The sequence below is a fragment of the Pituophis catenifer genome, unplaced genomic scaffold, assembly GCF_029215685.1.
Source record: "Pituophis catenifer annectens isolate HBS135680 unplaced genomic scaffold, rPitCat1.0.hap2 SCAF_2, whole genome shotgun sequence".
In the NCBI taxonomy this organism is placed as follows: Eukaryota; Metazoa; Chordata; class Lepidosauria; order Squamata; family Colubridae; genus Pituophis; species Pituophis catenifer.
The window spans coordinates 94,404,912-94,420,460 of record NW_027256882.1 but is presented as its reverse complement, the minus strand read 5'-3'; the positions used below and the strand labels follow the sequence as shown (position 1 = coordinate 94,420,460).

The 15,549-nt window shown below is 37.8% G+C and overlaps 1 protein-coding gene across 2 annotated transcripts in view; it reads left to right on the top strand.

Moving 5' to 3' along the window:
• The first annotated feature begins 8,776 nt into the window (after positions 1-8,776).
• Positions 8,777-15,549, top strand: part of GALNT10 (polypeptide N-acetylgalactosaminyltransferase 10) — a 61,478-nt gene continuing 54,705 nt past the window's right edge. Inside the window, exon 1 of one of the 2 annotated variants that reach the window (XM_070937194.1) lies at positions 8,777-9,051. In XM_070937194.1, coding sequence (XP_070793295.1) covers positions 8,890-9,051 — 162 coding nt within the window. In that variant the 5' untranslated portion in view covers positions 8,777-8,889. Of the gene's footprint in view, positions 9,106-15,549 lie in introns of both variants that reach the window. The other variant, XM_070937193.1, reaches the window with a different exon arrangement.

Here is a 15,549-nt window from a genome sequence, read left to right as displayed (position 1 = left end):
TTTAAAGAACAGAGGTTTGCTGTCTGGTGTCCACAATTTCTGTAGTGGCTTTTGCTTAAAAGTAAAACAAGGTTTTAGTCAGTTATTGTTTTGGAATACCTGCCTTAGGGAAAACTGTTACATGCAGTTGGAAGCCAAAATTTGCAAAAATTACCCTAATCCAAGAAACCTATGGTATTTTACTCCTGGTTAAGTGAAGCTCTCTGGAATGAAACTAAACTGACAGCTAGTTTCCATTCAGGAAAATGGTATGTGAAATAAAGCACATGCAATAATTAAATATCTGTTTCAAGTTTTGGGAACAGCAAAATTTTCAGTACACAATTAAGCATTTTTCCAAGATACAACTACAGTATTTTGATCATCACACTATAAAAAAGATGTTGAGACGAGGGGTGAAATCCAAAATTTTTCCCTACTGGTTCTGTGGGCATGGCTTGGTGGGCAGGGCAGGGATTTTGCAAAGATATTGCAAAATCTCCATTCCCACCCTACTCTGGAGCCAGCCAGAGGTGGTATTTGCCGGTTCTCCAAACTACTCAAAGTTTCTGCTACCGGTTCTCCAGAACCTGTTAGAACCTGCTGGATTTTACCCCGGTTGAGACTCTAGAAAAAGTGCAGAGAAGAGCAACCAAGATGATTAGGGGACTGGATGCTAAAACATATGATGAACGGTTGCAAATACTCGGCATGGCTAGTCCAGTGAAGAGAAGAATCAGGGGAGACATGATAGCAGTGTTCCAGTATTTGAGGGGCTGCCATAGAGAGGAGGGTGCCAAGCTATTTTCCAAGGCACCTGAAGGTCAGACAAGGAATAATGGATGGAAACTGATAAAAGAGAGATTCAACCTAGAAATAAGGAGAAATTTTCTGACAGAGAGAGCAATCAACCAATGGAACTGCTTCTCTTCAGAAGTTGTGGGAGCTTCATCATTGAAAGCTTACAAGAAGAGACTGGACTGCCATTTGTCAGAAATTGTGTAGGGCCTTCTGCTTGGGTGGCGGGTTGGACTAGAAGACCTAGAAGATCCCTTCCAACTCTGTTAATTGTTAAAATCTATTCCACATTTTTCCTCCATCAAAATAAAGGCACAATCCTAAATGATTTTTAGGTCAGAAGTTCTGAATATACTAACTTGTATTCATGAATGAAATTAAAACATCACTATTCAGTACATTTTATAACTGAATGCAATGAAGATTTGATTTTGCGACATGTGCAGCCATATGCAGCCCATTCTACAATTAAGCCCATTTCAAATTAGGCTTGCCTTATCTAATTTATTTCAGATGCCTGAAGAATATTTATCTGTGAAAAATATTTAATGTAATATTGGTCATACTCTGGATTATTTTATGAAGGTTCTATGACTACAATATTTAGGCCCTAGCAAGCCAACGGTACCATTGGTATCTGATTTACATTAATAATGATGATGTATTAAACTCATATACTGTCTGACTCTCAATGACTCTAGGTGACTCACAATAATCAAACCAGAATATGCCGAAATGAACAAATTAACATTAGAACTAAACGAAAAAGAATACGGTGTGGGATGATTGGACATTTATTCGGATTGATAACCGAATAAAGAATAGAAGAAAGTTAATACAAATCTTAAGATATATATAGGAATTTGGAACTATGAAACATAAAGGAAGAATCAATCTAACTTGTGTAGAAAAATAACACTGTCTGACTGATTGTTTTGTATTGTACTATAATAAATTTCAATAAAAACAAACAAACAAACCAACCAGAGTTGGTATTCAGCAGGTTCTGACCAGTTCTGGAGAACTGGTAGCAGAAATTTTGAGTAGTTCAGAGAACCGGTAAATACCACCTCTGACTGGCCCTGTCCCCATCTATTCTCTGCTTCTGGAATCCCAGCTGATCGGGAGGAAATGGGGATTTTGCAGTAACCTTCCCTTGAAGTGGGGAGGGGATAGAGATTTTACAGTATTCTTCCCCTGGAGTGGGGTGGGAATGGAGATTTTATAGTATCCTTCCCCTGCCATGCCCACCAAGCTACGCCTACCAAGCCATGCCCACCAAGCCATGCCCACAGAACCGATTGTAAACATTTTTGAATCCCACCACTGAATCAAACCCGCCAAAATGCAATCAAACATCATCATTATTACAATAAATGACAAAAAGATAAGAATAAAAGATCTTATTCTCCCTTGACAAAGGCTGGGTGAAGAGCCAAGTCTTCATGACCATTCTAAACAACAACAGAGGCCCATCCAGAATGCGGGGGAGGGGACCTTGTTCCAGAAGGCAGATCAAGAGGTGTCTTTCCAGGATCCCAAGGAAAATTGTTGAAGGAACTTAAGAGTGTAGTAACCTTGCAGGATCAAATTGGTTAAGCAGTTGTTATGGGAGATATACAATCCCCTCAAGTAAACAGGCCCTATGTGATGTAGCAATGTTTTGGAGAAATTTATTCTGTATTTTTCTGATAACAGTCCACAAATTAGCAGATTTTCTGTACAAAGGTTTGTATAACTGGTTCCATTATTCATATGAAAGTATTCCAGAATCACACAGCATAAATCCTGATGTTATGAATTTCTAGGAGACTCGCTTAACTATTCAAGTCAGAACAGAAGTTCCTAAATCTTAGGCAAGTGTCAAAATAGCTACCACATCTACATTAACTAACTCTGAAATGTTGTTCCTGTCACATAATTTTGTAAAGTAAAAATATACTATCTTGTTTTGAAGCCAAGTTGCATACACAGAAAAAGGGCAGCACTAGAAGCATAAACCAAAGGACAATCTTTAAATCAGAAATGATTTCCTTGTAGCATTGTTGTAATCTAAGGTTCCTATGGCTCTTAAGATTACACATTTGTGCTCCAGGACATGACTTAACAACATAGGGTGTACTGACAGAGAGCAGCTCATTGTGTTTTGAAGATCTGTGTGGGATAAATGATGAATCATTTATATTTAACACCTGGTAAATTGTCTTAGATGTATAAGGGTATGTCTAATGTATATTGGAAACATAAGCTATCTGAAGGCACTTTTTATCATCTCTGGAGGACATTAAAAAAGCTAAGAAATAATGGAATTAGGTATGCATTTTAATTCAGACAATTTTCAAATCAGACTTCATCAGACTTTTATTTCAGGCTTGATAGACAAGCAGAAAAGAAGACAAACAACAACATGATGCCTTGTTGACAACAGCATAGCTTTTTAATGTGCTGAGATGGAAGGACTCACAAATACCTACAATGGAAGAATGGATGCTGAAAGTAATGGATTTGGTGGAGATGGCAAAATTGACCTCTTCGATTGAAAAAGATTTTGTCTTTGTTTCTATTTGGAAACCATTTTCGGATTTTTTGCTTAAAACCGAAAGAAATTAAACTTTAACCTTGGTATTTGATGATTAGATCTCTTTATGATTATAAAGGTACTGTGTGTTATGATTTATTGTAACTCAAAGGGATATTGTATTTTAAACCTGTATCAGTACCAAAGAAAATTGGAAATTTTTCTTTTTGATAGCTTTTTTATCTTGTTTGCAATTCCCAATTTTGCTTTTTCTTTTTCCTGTTGCCTTCCTCCTTTCCCTTTTCTCTCTCTCTCCTCCCCCTCCCACTCTCCTTCTTTGTAACACACACACACACATTGAATTTAATAAAAATTTATATTCTTTCGAACAGAGAAAGGAGGAAATGAGGACAGAAACAAGATAGTAATGCAAAGCTGTATGATAGTGCAGAGACTACTACTGTTGACAGGGAATGAGGAATGGCTAAGAGATAGCAGCAAATATGTACAGTGATAGAAAGATGATAGGAATCGTTATATGAAACACAGAGAGACACAGGTGATAGGCAAGAAATGGCTCTTTAGAAACAGACTTAAGGAGATCAAGTACTGGGTAGCAGTTTAGGATGTTATACGTGAAGGAAATAAAAATGGAAGAGGACAAAGCATACAATAGGATAAAGTAAAGGTAAAAGTTCCCCTCGCACATATGTGCTAGTCCTTCCCAACTCTAGGGGGCGGTGCTCATCTCTGTTTCAAAGCCGAAGAGCCAGTGCTGTCCAAAGACGTTTCCGTGATCATGTGGCTGTCATGACTAAATGCCAAAGGTGCATGGAACGCTGTTACCTTCCCACCAAAGGTAGACCCTATTTTTCTACTTGCATTTTTTTACGTGCTTTTGAATTGCTAGGTTGGCAGAAGCTGGGACAAGTAACTGGAGCTCACCTCGTTACGCAGCACTAGGGATTCGAACCGCTGAACTGCTGACCTTTAGATTGACAAGCTCAGGGTCTTAGCCACCGAGGTACTACATCCCTTCTACAATAGGATAGTGTCAGAGAAAAGAATGTAATCTGGGACTGAATAAAAAAGGAAGATCATGGCTGAGTTCAGAGACAACTATAGGAGTCACAGAAATAAAAAGGGAAAATGATTAAGGAAAAAAAATTAGCATTGCAAAACACTTGTAAGGGAGCTTCTAGTGGTTAATTATTGATACAGTTTTGTTATTAACCTCCACAACAATTTAAATTAAATGTGAATCTATTGTTGTATAATTGATGAGGGCACAAATTATACACCAAGGGTCACCAAGGTTTTCTATTCTCCTTGATAATATAGAAATGTTCAAAAGAAAACAAACAAACCAAATGAGTTGGTTTTACTAAACACTATACCTGGGTTAATAAATCACAGTTAATGTGTTTATATAACACACTAGGCCCAAATATTCTGTTTATTGGCATGATTCTTATAAGACGCTGAGACAATGGCTACATATGAATTACCACTGATTTTTTTAATGTGCCTTCCAGTCATTTTCAACTCCTAGCAACCACACAGATCTTCTCCAGGAATCTGTCCCTAACATGGTCTTTCAGGTTTTCTAATGGTACAGGCATCGTCACTCTAACTGAATCCATCCATCTTGCTGCTGGTTGTCCTCTTTCCCAACATCACAGCTTTTTCCATAGATGTGATGGAATGTAGTAAGGAGGTGGATTCCCAGGAGGGAGGAGTGCATTCCATGGAGTAAGAGGCAACTTAGCCCAGATATTATGTGTGAGAGAAAGAAGGTGAAAATAGCCTCTCCCTCCCTAATAGTTCATAGATTATACTGTAGCTGCAAAATAGTGGAATGCTCAATCTGGCAAGATTTTGTCTATGGGCATGAAACAATAAAGAACTCAGTGATTTGGAAGAACCACATGACTCAGTGATTTGGAAGAATCACATGTTATTCTTGGTTTTAGGTCTGACAGAGGTTAATCTTCAGATAATGTGTTTGAAGTAGAATGTATGGATAGTGGTAAACCAATGGATCATTGAACGTTTGATATCGTTCAGGGAACAAATGGCCAGGTTCAAATTATGTATTTATTAATACATTTATAAACTTGCTAAATACGATTAATAAATAATCTGAGCCTGGTCATTTATGCCTTGAGTGAAATCAAATCTAGTTTGGTATGCTTGATGTTCCATTGGTTTATCACTATCCCAATCCCCCCCAAAAATGCCTAACCACTACCCAAGGAATACCCTCAATGCTCTAGTATAGAGAGGGAAATAAAACACACACACATAGACACACAAAGAGAAGAAAGCAATGTAAACCCATCCGTATTGTAGAACACTAAAAATCATAAAACTAGGAATCAAATTCAACCCAATATGGTCTTCAACTGTAATATCCTAAGATTTAATCTGTGATGATCTTTCCCTTTAGCCTGCCAAGAAGTAGTGACATTTTTTTTCTGGATGAAATAAAATCAATAAACTCAAAAGCCTAACTAAAGTGAATTGCAGGTTATATCAAATTGAGTACTGTAACTAGCCTTTGCAATTTGAGTGTTGTTTTTAGATAATTTAGTTGGAGTTGATTAATTCAGAATTTACTGGAAGCTTGCCACCTAGTGGATTATGTGATAATTGCATATAGTATATGCATAGTATTTTTCCCTTGATAGTGAGTAGAGATACACTGAAAGCAAAAAAAAAAAATACAATATTCCAATAAAAATATAATTTCATAACATAATGAAAAGTACTATACAGTTAACATTCTCAATGCAAGACACCTATTTATTTAAAATGCTTAGTTTAACATTACTGCTGTTACTCAGCCTGGTTTTTCTCAATTATATATCGTAGGTGGTTTCTTCTTAAATTAAGAAATTAATCAAATGGGGACAAAGGAAAGTGAATGATTATTATAAATTCTTGTGCCACATTGCCTTATTTTGATTGTGCACAATATGGTAAAATATATTTAAATGATTTGCCAGTCAATTAACATCAATATTAATTATGGTTATTCACAGGCTACAGATGCCAATAATGAATTAATGGCAAAAGTAATTGTGGAAAATTTACACAAATTATAGTGCAATGTCAGGCCTATCTACTTAGAGGCAGCAGAACTGTGTTTAATAGGATTTACTCCTCCTCAGAGATATACAGTATTGAACTGTCAATCTTACTCATCTGAAAGCTGATTATGTCTTATATATTTATTATCTTTGTCATACTATAGAATACTATTTATTGGTGCCTCACAATTCATATTAAATGCATCCAGTAATATCAGTATACACTGTGGTACAGCCACACTCTTTCCTTCTCAATCCCTATGGGAAAATTGTTTATTTGCTTTCAGCCAACTATATTGCTGTTACCAAATATGAATTATTCATATCAGTTCTGCCTTAAATCATTATACAACTCATTCTTGGAAAAATGTGTAATGAAGTAGCCTTTTATACTGCTTTGGGACTGAAATTTGAAATCAGCTGTTAGATTGGTTTCAAAAACCTTTAGAAAATTTGAATATTCGATTTTATCTGCTGTGCTGTGTATTCTGCTGTAAATAAATGACACAGTATATTTGTAACACAGCTTACATGTTCAGTCAGAATCTAAGAGTAAGAGAAAAATGCAAACTGCCATAGATTTGAAAATATCCTCATATATGAGTTATGCTTCTCAGTTATCTGTTTATAAAATAAATCCTAAAACTTGTCACTTAAAAGTTCTGATCCAGCTGTATGGATCATGTTTAATGAATGCTTAATTTGAATTTTTAAAAAAATGTGCACAGAGTTCCAATAACTAAATCATTTCAGAACTGACAACAGTTGTTTGTTCTACATAGGAATTAATACAGAAACTAGGCCAGAAATCAAACATTTAAACTACTTAATAGGTAAAGATGACCCTGCCTTGAATTCAACCCTTAGTGACTATATGGCCACATCCATGCATTTTACTGGCAACTGTATGGAAGAAGCTTGCTATTCCCTTCTTCTGGGTTACCTTTTTGACTTCTGTATTTATTCTGTAATCCTGGAATTCCCTTGTGTTCTTCATCCAAGTACTAACTAGATCTGATTTTGTTTAGTTTGTTTAGTTTCTGAGTCTTGACAAAATGGTCAAGTGCTGCAAATACATACAGCAGAGACTGGTGCAACATCAATAGTATGACAGCTACACAAACATGTATTTTACATACTCTTAACACTGCTTAGCTTTGGGAATCTAAATCAGCATTGGGTGTGTTCTTGAATCTATTCTCCCTACACACACACACACACACACACATTTTACAAAACTTTTTAAAATTCAAAGTCACCGGCTTTGCTTTTATTACAGTTTTCTGGGAATGAAAGCCAGTTATACATCTTAGGGGACAATCAGTAAGGTGGAAGGGTTAAAGCATCAACCTAGAAACCAGGAGACTGTGATTTCTAGTTGTAAAGCCAGTTGGGTGACCTTGATGCAAGTCCTTAGGAAGGAGGCAAAGGCAAACCATTTCTCAAAAACCTTGCCAAGCAAAACTGCCAGGATTTGTCCAGGCAGTCACCAAGAGAGAAGAGTGACTTGGAGAAAAATAAAATCAAATCCCTGTTATTGCAATAATTCCTCGAATGCAAGTGCATTGAAAGCAAAAGAAAACCTTCACCTAGGAAGCCTAGCAGCCAGACAATAGGATGAGGAGAAGAAAGAAAGTGCAGCGAATATTTATAAGACTATTATGCACACCGTATAAATCAGGGGCTAAAATCGAAAGGCTGGATTTATTCCACGCACAAAAGCTCTGCTGATTTTTCTTTATTCAACTTATTTCACCGCCCTCCTCGGGTCCTAGCATCCAAGTCTGGATGTCTTTCTTTCTTTCTTTCTTTCTTTCTCCAGCAACGCTATTCACGTTAGAACAGCCAGCCAGCCTCCTCCTTTTTTCTTTTTTCTTTTCTCTCTCTCAGTAAAAGTAGAAACCGCCTCCCCGATTCCTCTTCTCAAGGTATAAAGACGCGACCCCTTCCCGCCCCCTTTTCCTTTTGCGCCCCTCTTTGGCTGCCTTCGCTCTCTTTCTTCGTGGCTTCCCGGGGAGAAGCGGGGCTTTGCTGAAATCGACCCGCCTCCCTCGATTCCAATGTTAAAAACGAAATTTAAAAATCTCCTCCCCCCCCCCTCCTTTCCCTTCGACTTGCTTTGGGCCGGGCAGGTCGTTCGTATCCCCCCCAAGGGAAAAAGCCGCGCGGCCGGTACCATTTGCCCTGCAACAGGGGGTAAGCCAGCGGACCGCCGCGCTCCCGTGGCCTCACCCGCGACGAGCTTACTAAGCGAGGGTACGCGGTCCAGCTCGAGGTGTGGGCGGGGCTTTGCGCGGCCACCCTCCTCACTCGCTCACTCGCTCGCGGTAGGAGTGGGAGTGCCCGCCCCCAGAGCGGAAGTGCCTTGCCAAACGGAGGGAACGGGCTGAGCTGGCGGCTGGTTTGCCTCGCGCCGGGGCTCGAGCGTCGCTGTCATCGGCTTCAGCGCGGGGAGGAAAGTTGGGCTCGCGCTTGAACCCCTTTTCGCAGGCGGCGTCTCGGATGCGGCGGAAGCAGAAGCGGCTGCTGCAGGCGGTGGGGCTGGCGCTGGCCGCCCTCGTCTTCCTCCCCAACGTGGGGCTCTGGGCGCTGTACCGGGAGCGGCAGCTGGATGCCGTCGGCGGCGATGGGCGAGGAGGAGCGGGAGGCGGCGCCGCGGGGGGAGCCCGCGGGGGAGCGCCGCCGGGAGGAGCCGCCGCAGCCCGAGAGGAGGTGCAGGTGAGAAGGTGACGGCGTGGAGCCTTTCCTCTACTGCCCTCCGGCATGCTCTGTCTGAAGGAAGGCTTGTTGCGCTCCGAAAAGGGACGGGAGGGGAGAGCCTTCGGAGGGGAGGGGGGGCGCAGCAAAACGCGGACCGCTCGCTATGCCCTCCGCCCTTTCTGTGGGCCAAGGACGGAAGGGGACGCCTGGCTTCCCTTGGGGCGAGCGACCGCTCAATAGAAAGAAGAGAAGAAGGATCCGGGAGGTGGAGGCGGACACGAAACCGGGGAGGGTGGGGGGGGGGGGGCGGAGGCAATTGAGGGGATGTGAGAAGCTTGTATTTGGCCCATAGGAGAAAAAGAGAGAGAGAGAGCATTTTCGTAGTTGGAGGTCTTGGTTTCCTCTCTCTTGGAGAGGAATAGTCATCACAAATAGTCATCACAAATACTGATGACTATTTGTGGCGGGAGAAGTTCTTTTACTTTAGGGAACCAATAAATGCCCCTGAAATTAAGGGGTTTTGCAGCTGTTCCGTGTGCGGGACTATCCAGTTCCTCCTCCCCCCATCCGCAAATTAGTCTCCAAAAGCCATTTCCCACTGCATCGCTCCTGGCCCCATTGGCTTTGAATGAAATTGTAGTATCCTTTTAATTTCACTTCTCTTGATAGTGATTCCCTGGTGCTTTTCTCTTCTGTGGAGCAGTTTTGTTTTTTTTGTTTTTCCAGAAGAGAACTGACCTGGGATTTGAAAGTCATACTACAGTACTTGATGCCTTTGATATTTCTTTTTAGTTGAGATATGGTTGTCAGCTTTATTTTAATTTATTTATTAACCAGATCGATATGCCATCTCACTGTATAAAATGATGCTGGGAAGTTTACAATAAAAGAGACCATAACCCTATAGAAAAATATCAGAAGAACAAAACGAAGTATGTCATTTATACCTAAGGCCTCTTCTGTTCAAGTCACACAAGCCAATTAAGAGTCCCATGTAGGGTTTCAGTTCTGCCCATAAGGAACCTGAGAAATAACATCACACTTACGATAAAATCATTTTGTTTTATTTTGCCATCCTTTTATTCCTCTTTAATTTGCAAGAAAATAATTAGATTTACTTTTGAATAAAACTGTACATATAGATCAGATTGATTTGATGGGGTTATCTAATTAAATATTGAAACTCTTAGAGAAATAGTATGTTGTTACAATCCTGTAGGCTTCAAGGTTTCTTTAAGCAAACATGAATCTTCTTTTTTCCTCCCGAAACTAAATGCTTTATGTAGTTAAAAACATTCTGATACTGTATGATACAACCAGGGTAATGGTGTTCTCCTTTGTGCCTTCCAGAAATTAACAAGACAAAATTCAGTGAAATATAAGTATATAGAAACTACTGACATTAATGAATGCTGGATTTTAGTAAGGCTATTCAATGTGTGCTGGAAATTTCTATGGACGTGTCACTGATCACACACCATGATTTCATTGCACTACAGTACTCTAAACTTCATATTGAAGCTCAAGCTTTCATTATTTCTTGTTTTCATGCAATATTTCAAATTTTAAGAAATAATTTTTAAACTAAATGCTATGTGTAAAATTAACCAGAGTCTAATGAATTAATTTGTATTTCTGAGAAAGAGTCTGATGTGAGTGTTTATTGTCATTCTCTGTTCTGACATTAAACAGAGTATCTGCATGCTTTGTTTGAAGTCACTTTACCTTTCCATTCAATTAAATCTGACTTCCTGGTTTATTGTTTTGCTTGTGTAACTGCAAAGAGTGTAAAAATTGCAAAAATATCAAATGTGAGTTTGTGCCATTTTATGAGGAGGTGTTATCCTCATAAAACCAGAATTAATGGTGTATTAATGTTCAAACCAGGCATTTGACAGCGAAAACCCAGTCCTTGCAAAGTATTTACAAACTAATAGAAGGACTAATGATTTTCTGAAGGAAACAGTCATTGAAATAGTGCATTTGTTATATACATCTGGATTTAAGGAAGATAGCAAAATTGTGAAGATATGAAAGGGGAAGACTGTTTATTCCAAATTTAGATCATGAATATGCAAAATTTTATTTCAAACATTTTCCTAGCTATATCTTTAAATTAGAGCTGCAATAGAAGTGAGTAAAGATGGCTTTCTACTGGGTTTGCAATTTTCTAATAGGATTTTTCATGTACAAATGCTTTTTCTTTCTCCACTCCAAATGCTGGAGTGGAGTTTTATAAAAGTATCAGTTATAGCTGTTGATTGTTCATTTTACTGTGTTTGTTAAAGAATTGTTAAAGAAGTTAATGGCATCTACATTTTCTAATAAATAATACCTGTCATCCACAAAGAACAGTTTTACTTAGAGATGTGGGCCTTTTGAATCTCACCAGGAGAAAGAAAGAGAATGTAGATTACCATGTTTCATATATAAGACATTTCAGTGATAAATTAGTATTAGTCAGCATAATGTGGACTCCACAATTTCTGTAGAGTTATAAGCACTGTCTGGCCCAGTTTTGTTCTAGTCATAGATAAGAATAAAATGATTGGGAAGTCCAACTATTTATATGCTTGACTCTTTCCTTGTCATGTCTTATTAAATATAAAAATGGAACCAGAAACTCTTTTTTAAATAAATAAATACATAAACTATTCTTGTATGATAATAATGGTAATAGTTATTGTCTTTTAACTATTGATTTCCTGCATAAAGTAATTGAGTAGTGGATAATCAGTTTTAAAGGTATTATATTGCCTCAAATAGTAATGCATTTGCATAGTTTCATTAAAATAAAAATGAATTAGTGTTGAAAATCTACAACAAACTTGCAAACCATAATTACTAAAATATATGGTTCATAAATTGCATGGTCCAAGCAAGGTAGACTAATAATACAAGTGTCATTCTCATTAGAACACACATTGATAGAGAAAGTAAAACAAGTTTAGTACTTCACTTCCTCTGTATTAACACTTTTTGCAGGAAGATCACCTATAAAGTTGTTTTTAGGTTTTAACCTAAAACCTAGGTTAGCATCTTTTCTATCTAAAATATTCCCATGTGGGAGCTTTCTTAGGATTTACAGCTATGAAGGTATGAAAATTTATGTTTTGAAATACAATAATTAGAATTCTGAATAGATTTTTTTTCCTAATGATGATCCTTTCACTCTAGTCTTCCAAAACATCCAATCTCACAAAATAAAGCAGCAGCAACAAAAGAAAAGTCAGAATCTACAGTTTTGTTTTTTTATTTTTCTAGAATCAGTGATGTCAAAACTATGATATGTGTCACATGCCATGACATTTTGGGTCACAATGCAAGCATTTCCCAACATTCAGCAATTATTTTTTAAACCCTCCAAAATGACTTTATTTTACTGTTATTTTATTTTTGTAATTATTTGATGTTTCTTTATATAATACCTAGTGCCACACATTATTTTTTCAAATAAATATGTAGAGAATTGTGTCTCTTTTGTTTGTAGGGTGATGTCATGCCAGCAGAATCAAGTTAGGCATGCTGCGCCCAAAAGGTACACTACCATTATCTTAGACTAGAGCAGTTTATTTCTTTGGTACATAGAATGTTAATCCCAATATTCAGAAATGATATATTTATTACTTATTGACACTGTGTTAATTTTTAACTTAATATATCCGAGGAAGAATTGATTCTGTTTAGAATCTAATCATGTGCTTATATTCATAAAGTGCTTTGAAAGAAATGCATATTTACATTAAATTTTGTAGTCATGTATTGTTTACAGGGAGTTTTGTATTAAAAAATCATTTTTATCATTTTTCTAAAGGGTGCATTATTTTCTTGAATGTGCAGGATCATGAATAATTCAAACATTATCTTGATAGTTTATCTTAAGCACTTTTTGTGGTTCTAATGGTAATTGTAATAGTATTAATAAACAAGATACAATTAAGTTACATCATTTGGCAATTCAGATTTTTCATATAATATTTCTTAAATAAACATTTAAATTATGACATTAATACTTTAGGACTTGTCTTTCTATTATATGGAAGGATTATATGAGCCTGGTTTTTATGACTGTAAATCATGCAGGGATCACCAAGTGACTATGACTGATTTTGACTTTTTTTGTGGCAGATATTAAGAAAATGCCACAGTCACTAAGTGAATGCCACAGTCATTAAGTGACCCATTTTAGCCAATAGGCATATTTTACTGAAAACTGGAAGTAAATGAAGGCAAAATAAGTCATAAATTGAGGTCGTGTAACCATGGGACGCTGCAAATGGCAGTAAATATGGGCTGATTGTCAAAAGCCCAAAATGAATCACATGGCTGCAAGGTGTGCAGACTTCAGAACTTCAAAACCGGGTCACAAGTACTTTTTGGGAAATCCATGGTAACAGTCACTAAATGACTGTTTATAAGTTGAGAACTACCTGTAATGGTTATCTGAGCCAGTACCACTTAAAAAATATCAAAATAAAAAGAGTGAAATAAACTGCTGTAGGATATAATTATCTCATATATGGAAAGATATTTAAAAGTTTTACTAAAGATTTGTGGCCACTGATTCTCCACAAACCTAAAAGCAGAGAACAATGAATGAAGATTTTGGATATGCTTCATATATTATTATCAAACTTTTTATGTTTGAACAAATTAATGAAAGCATTTCTGCATAATGTGTCCTGGAACTAGAAAAGTACTTGTTACTTGTCAGTGCAATCACATTTGAAAAGACTGTGCACCTGGATTTTTGAATAAATTATTTTTTTCCCTTTTGCTGCTTTATCTGTTTTGTCAGGATTTATTTTAGGAGGGTTTGGTATTACTGGATAAAATTATGGAGAATTTCCATGAAAATCCACAACCAATTGTGTAATATTTTTCTCAAAATATAGGTTGTTTCAAATTTCAAACAAATGCTTTATCATGGAATGATTTATCATGGGATGATCACTTAATTAGTATAATTCCTACAAAAAGTACATCTGATAAAGTTATCTTTTGGCATAAGTCATGTAGACTCTTAAGACATACAATCTTTAAAAATCAAAATAATATAGTGATGTTCAACATACCATATTTTTGGAGTATAAGACAACCCCCCCCCAAAAAAAACAGGGTGGAAATGTTGGTACGTCTTATACACCGAATATAGCCATTTTTGGCCTCACGAAGCCCCACCCTGCTCATCCCATTTTTGCAAAAAATGGGCCCGTTTTTCGCAAAAAACAGGTCACAGAGGGTTTGGGAGGCCTACAGAGTGCTCCTGGGGGCACTCTTCAGGCCTCCCCCAGCCCCCAGGAGCGCACTGCAGGCCTCCCAAACCCTCTGCATGCCCCATTTTTGGCAAAAAACAGGCCCGTTTTTCACAAAAAGGGCATTTTTGCCCTCCCCGGCCCCCAGGAGCTCTCTGCAGGCTTCCCAAACCCTCTGCGCACCCCGTTTTTTTCAAAAATGGGCCCCTTTTTTGCCCATTTTTGCGAAAAACAGGGCGCAAAGACTGTTTGGGAGGCCTGCAAAGTGCTCCTGGGGGCCGGGGAGGGCAAAAACCTTTTTTTTTTCTTACTTACCTCTTCGAAATCTTGGTGCATCTTATACACTGGTGTGTCTTACAGTCCGAAAAATACGGTAGTTTAATCTGCCACATGCATTGTGTGTCCTAACATAGGTTTGAGCAATGCTTCCAATCCCGTATTTTCTTAAAAGGCCTTCTACCTGATTTTATTTTAATACTTCTATACTCCCCCAGTCACAAGTCTGGGCAATGCACAACAAGGAATATACAACTAAAACAACATGATATATTAGCTATAAATATAGTAATTTATACTAACTTGTTGAAATAAAACTATCTTCAGTACCTTTAGAAATGAAAGAAAAGTCAGGATCAACTATTCTTCAGCTACTAATGTAGATCAAAATTTGAGGGCTGTTGCAGAGAAGAGAGATCATTGAAACCAACTGGATACCTTTTACACCAATGAGGCAAATTCCCAGAAGGACATGTCTAGTTAGCCAGACAAGATAGGCAGAATCCTTTTTGGCAAGACGGTCCTTATAGATGCTGTGCCTTGTAGTGTTTTATAGCTAGTGACCAGCATTTTGAATTGGGACCAAAAACCTATTGGTACTTGATGCATTAATCTCAGAATAGGCATAGTAGCAAATCTTTTCAAATAATAGTGGTTGCTTTGTTCTGCATGAACTCCAACTTTCTAGGGAACCTCAAAGGCAACTCCACATAAAATAATTCACTTCTATGACGATCAAGTCACTCTTGCAAGGATTTCCTGGTCTACAAAACAGGCGATAACTGGTCGCCTTGGCTTAGAATCTGAGCCATGTTTTCTGGAAACTGAATATTTAATTTGTTCATATGAGCTCATATGAATGTGTATGGCTGCAGCAAAATGATTGAAATTTATGCAAATAATAAGTCTTTACCTGGCCCCTGCAAAATGC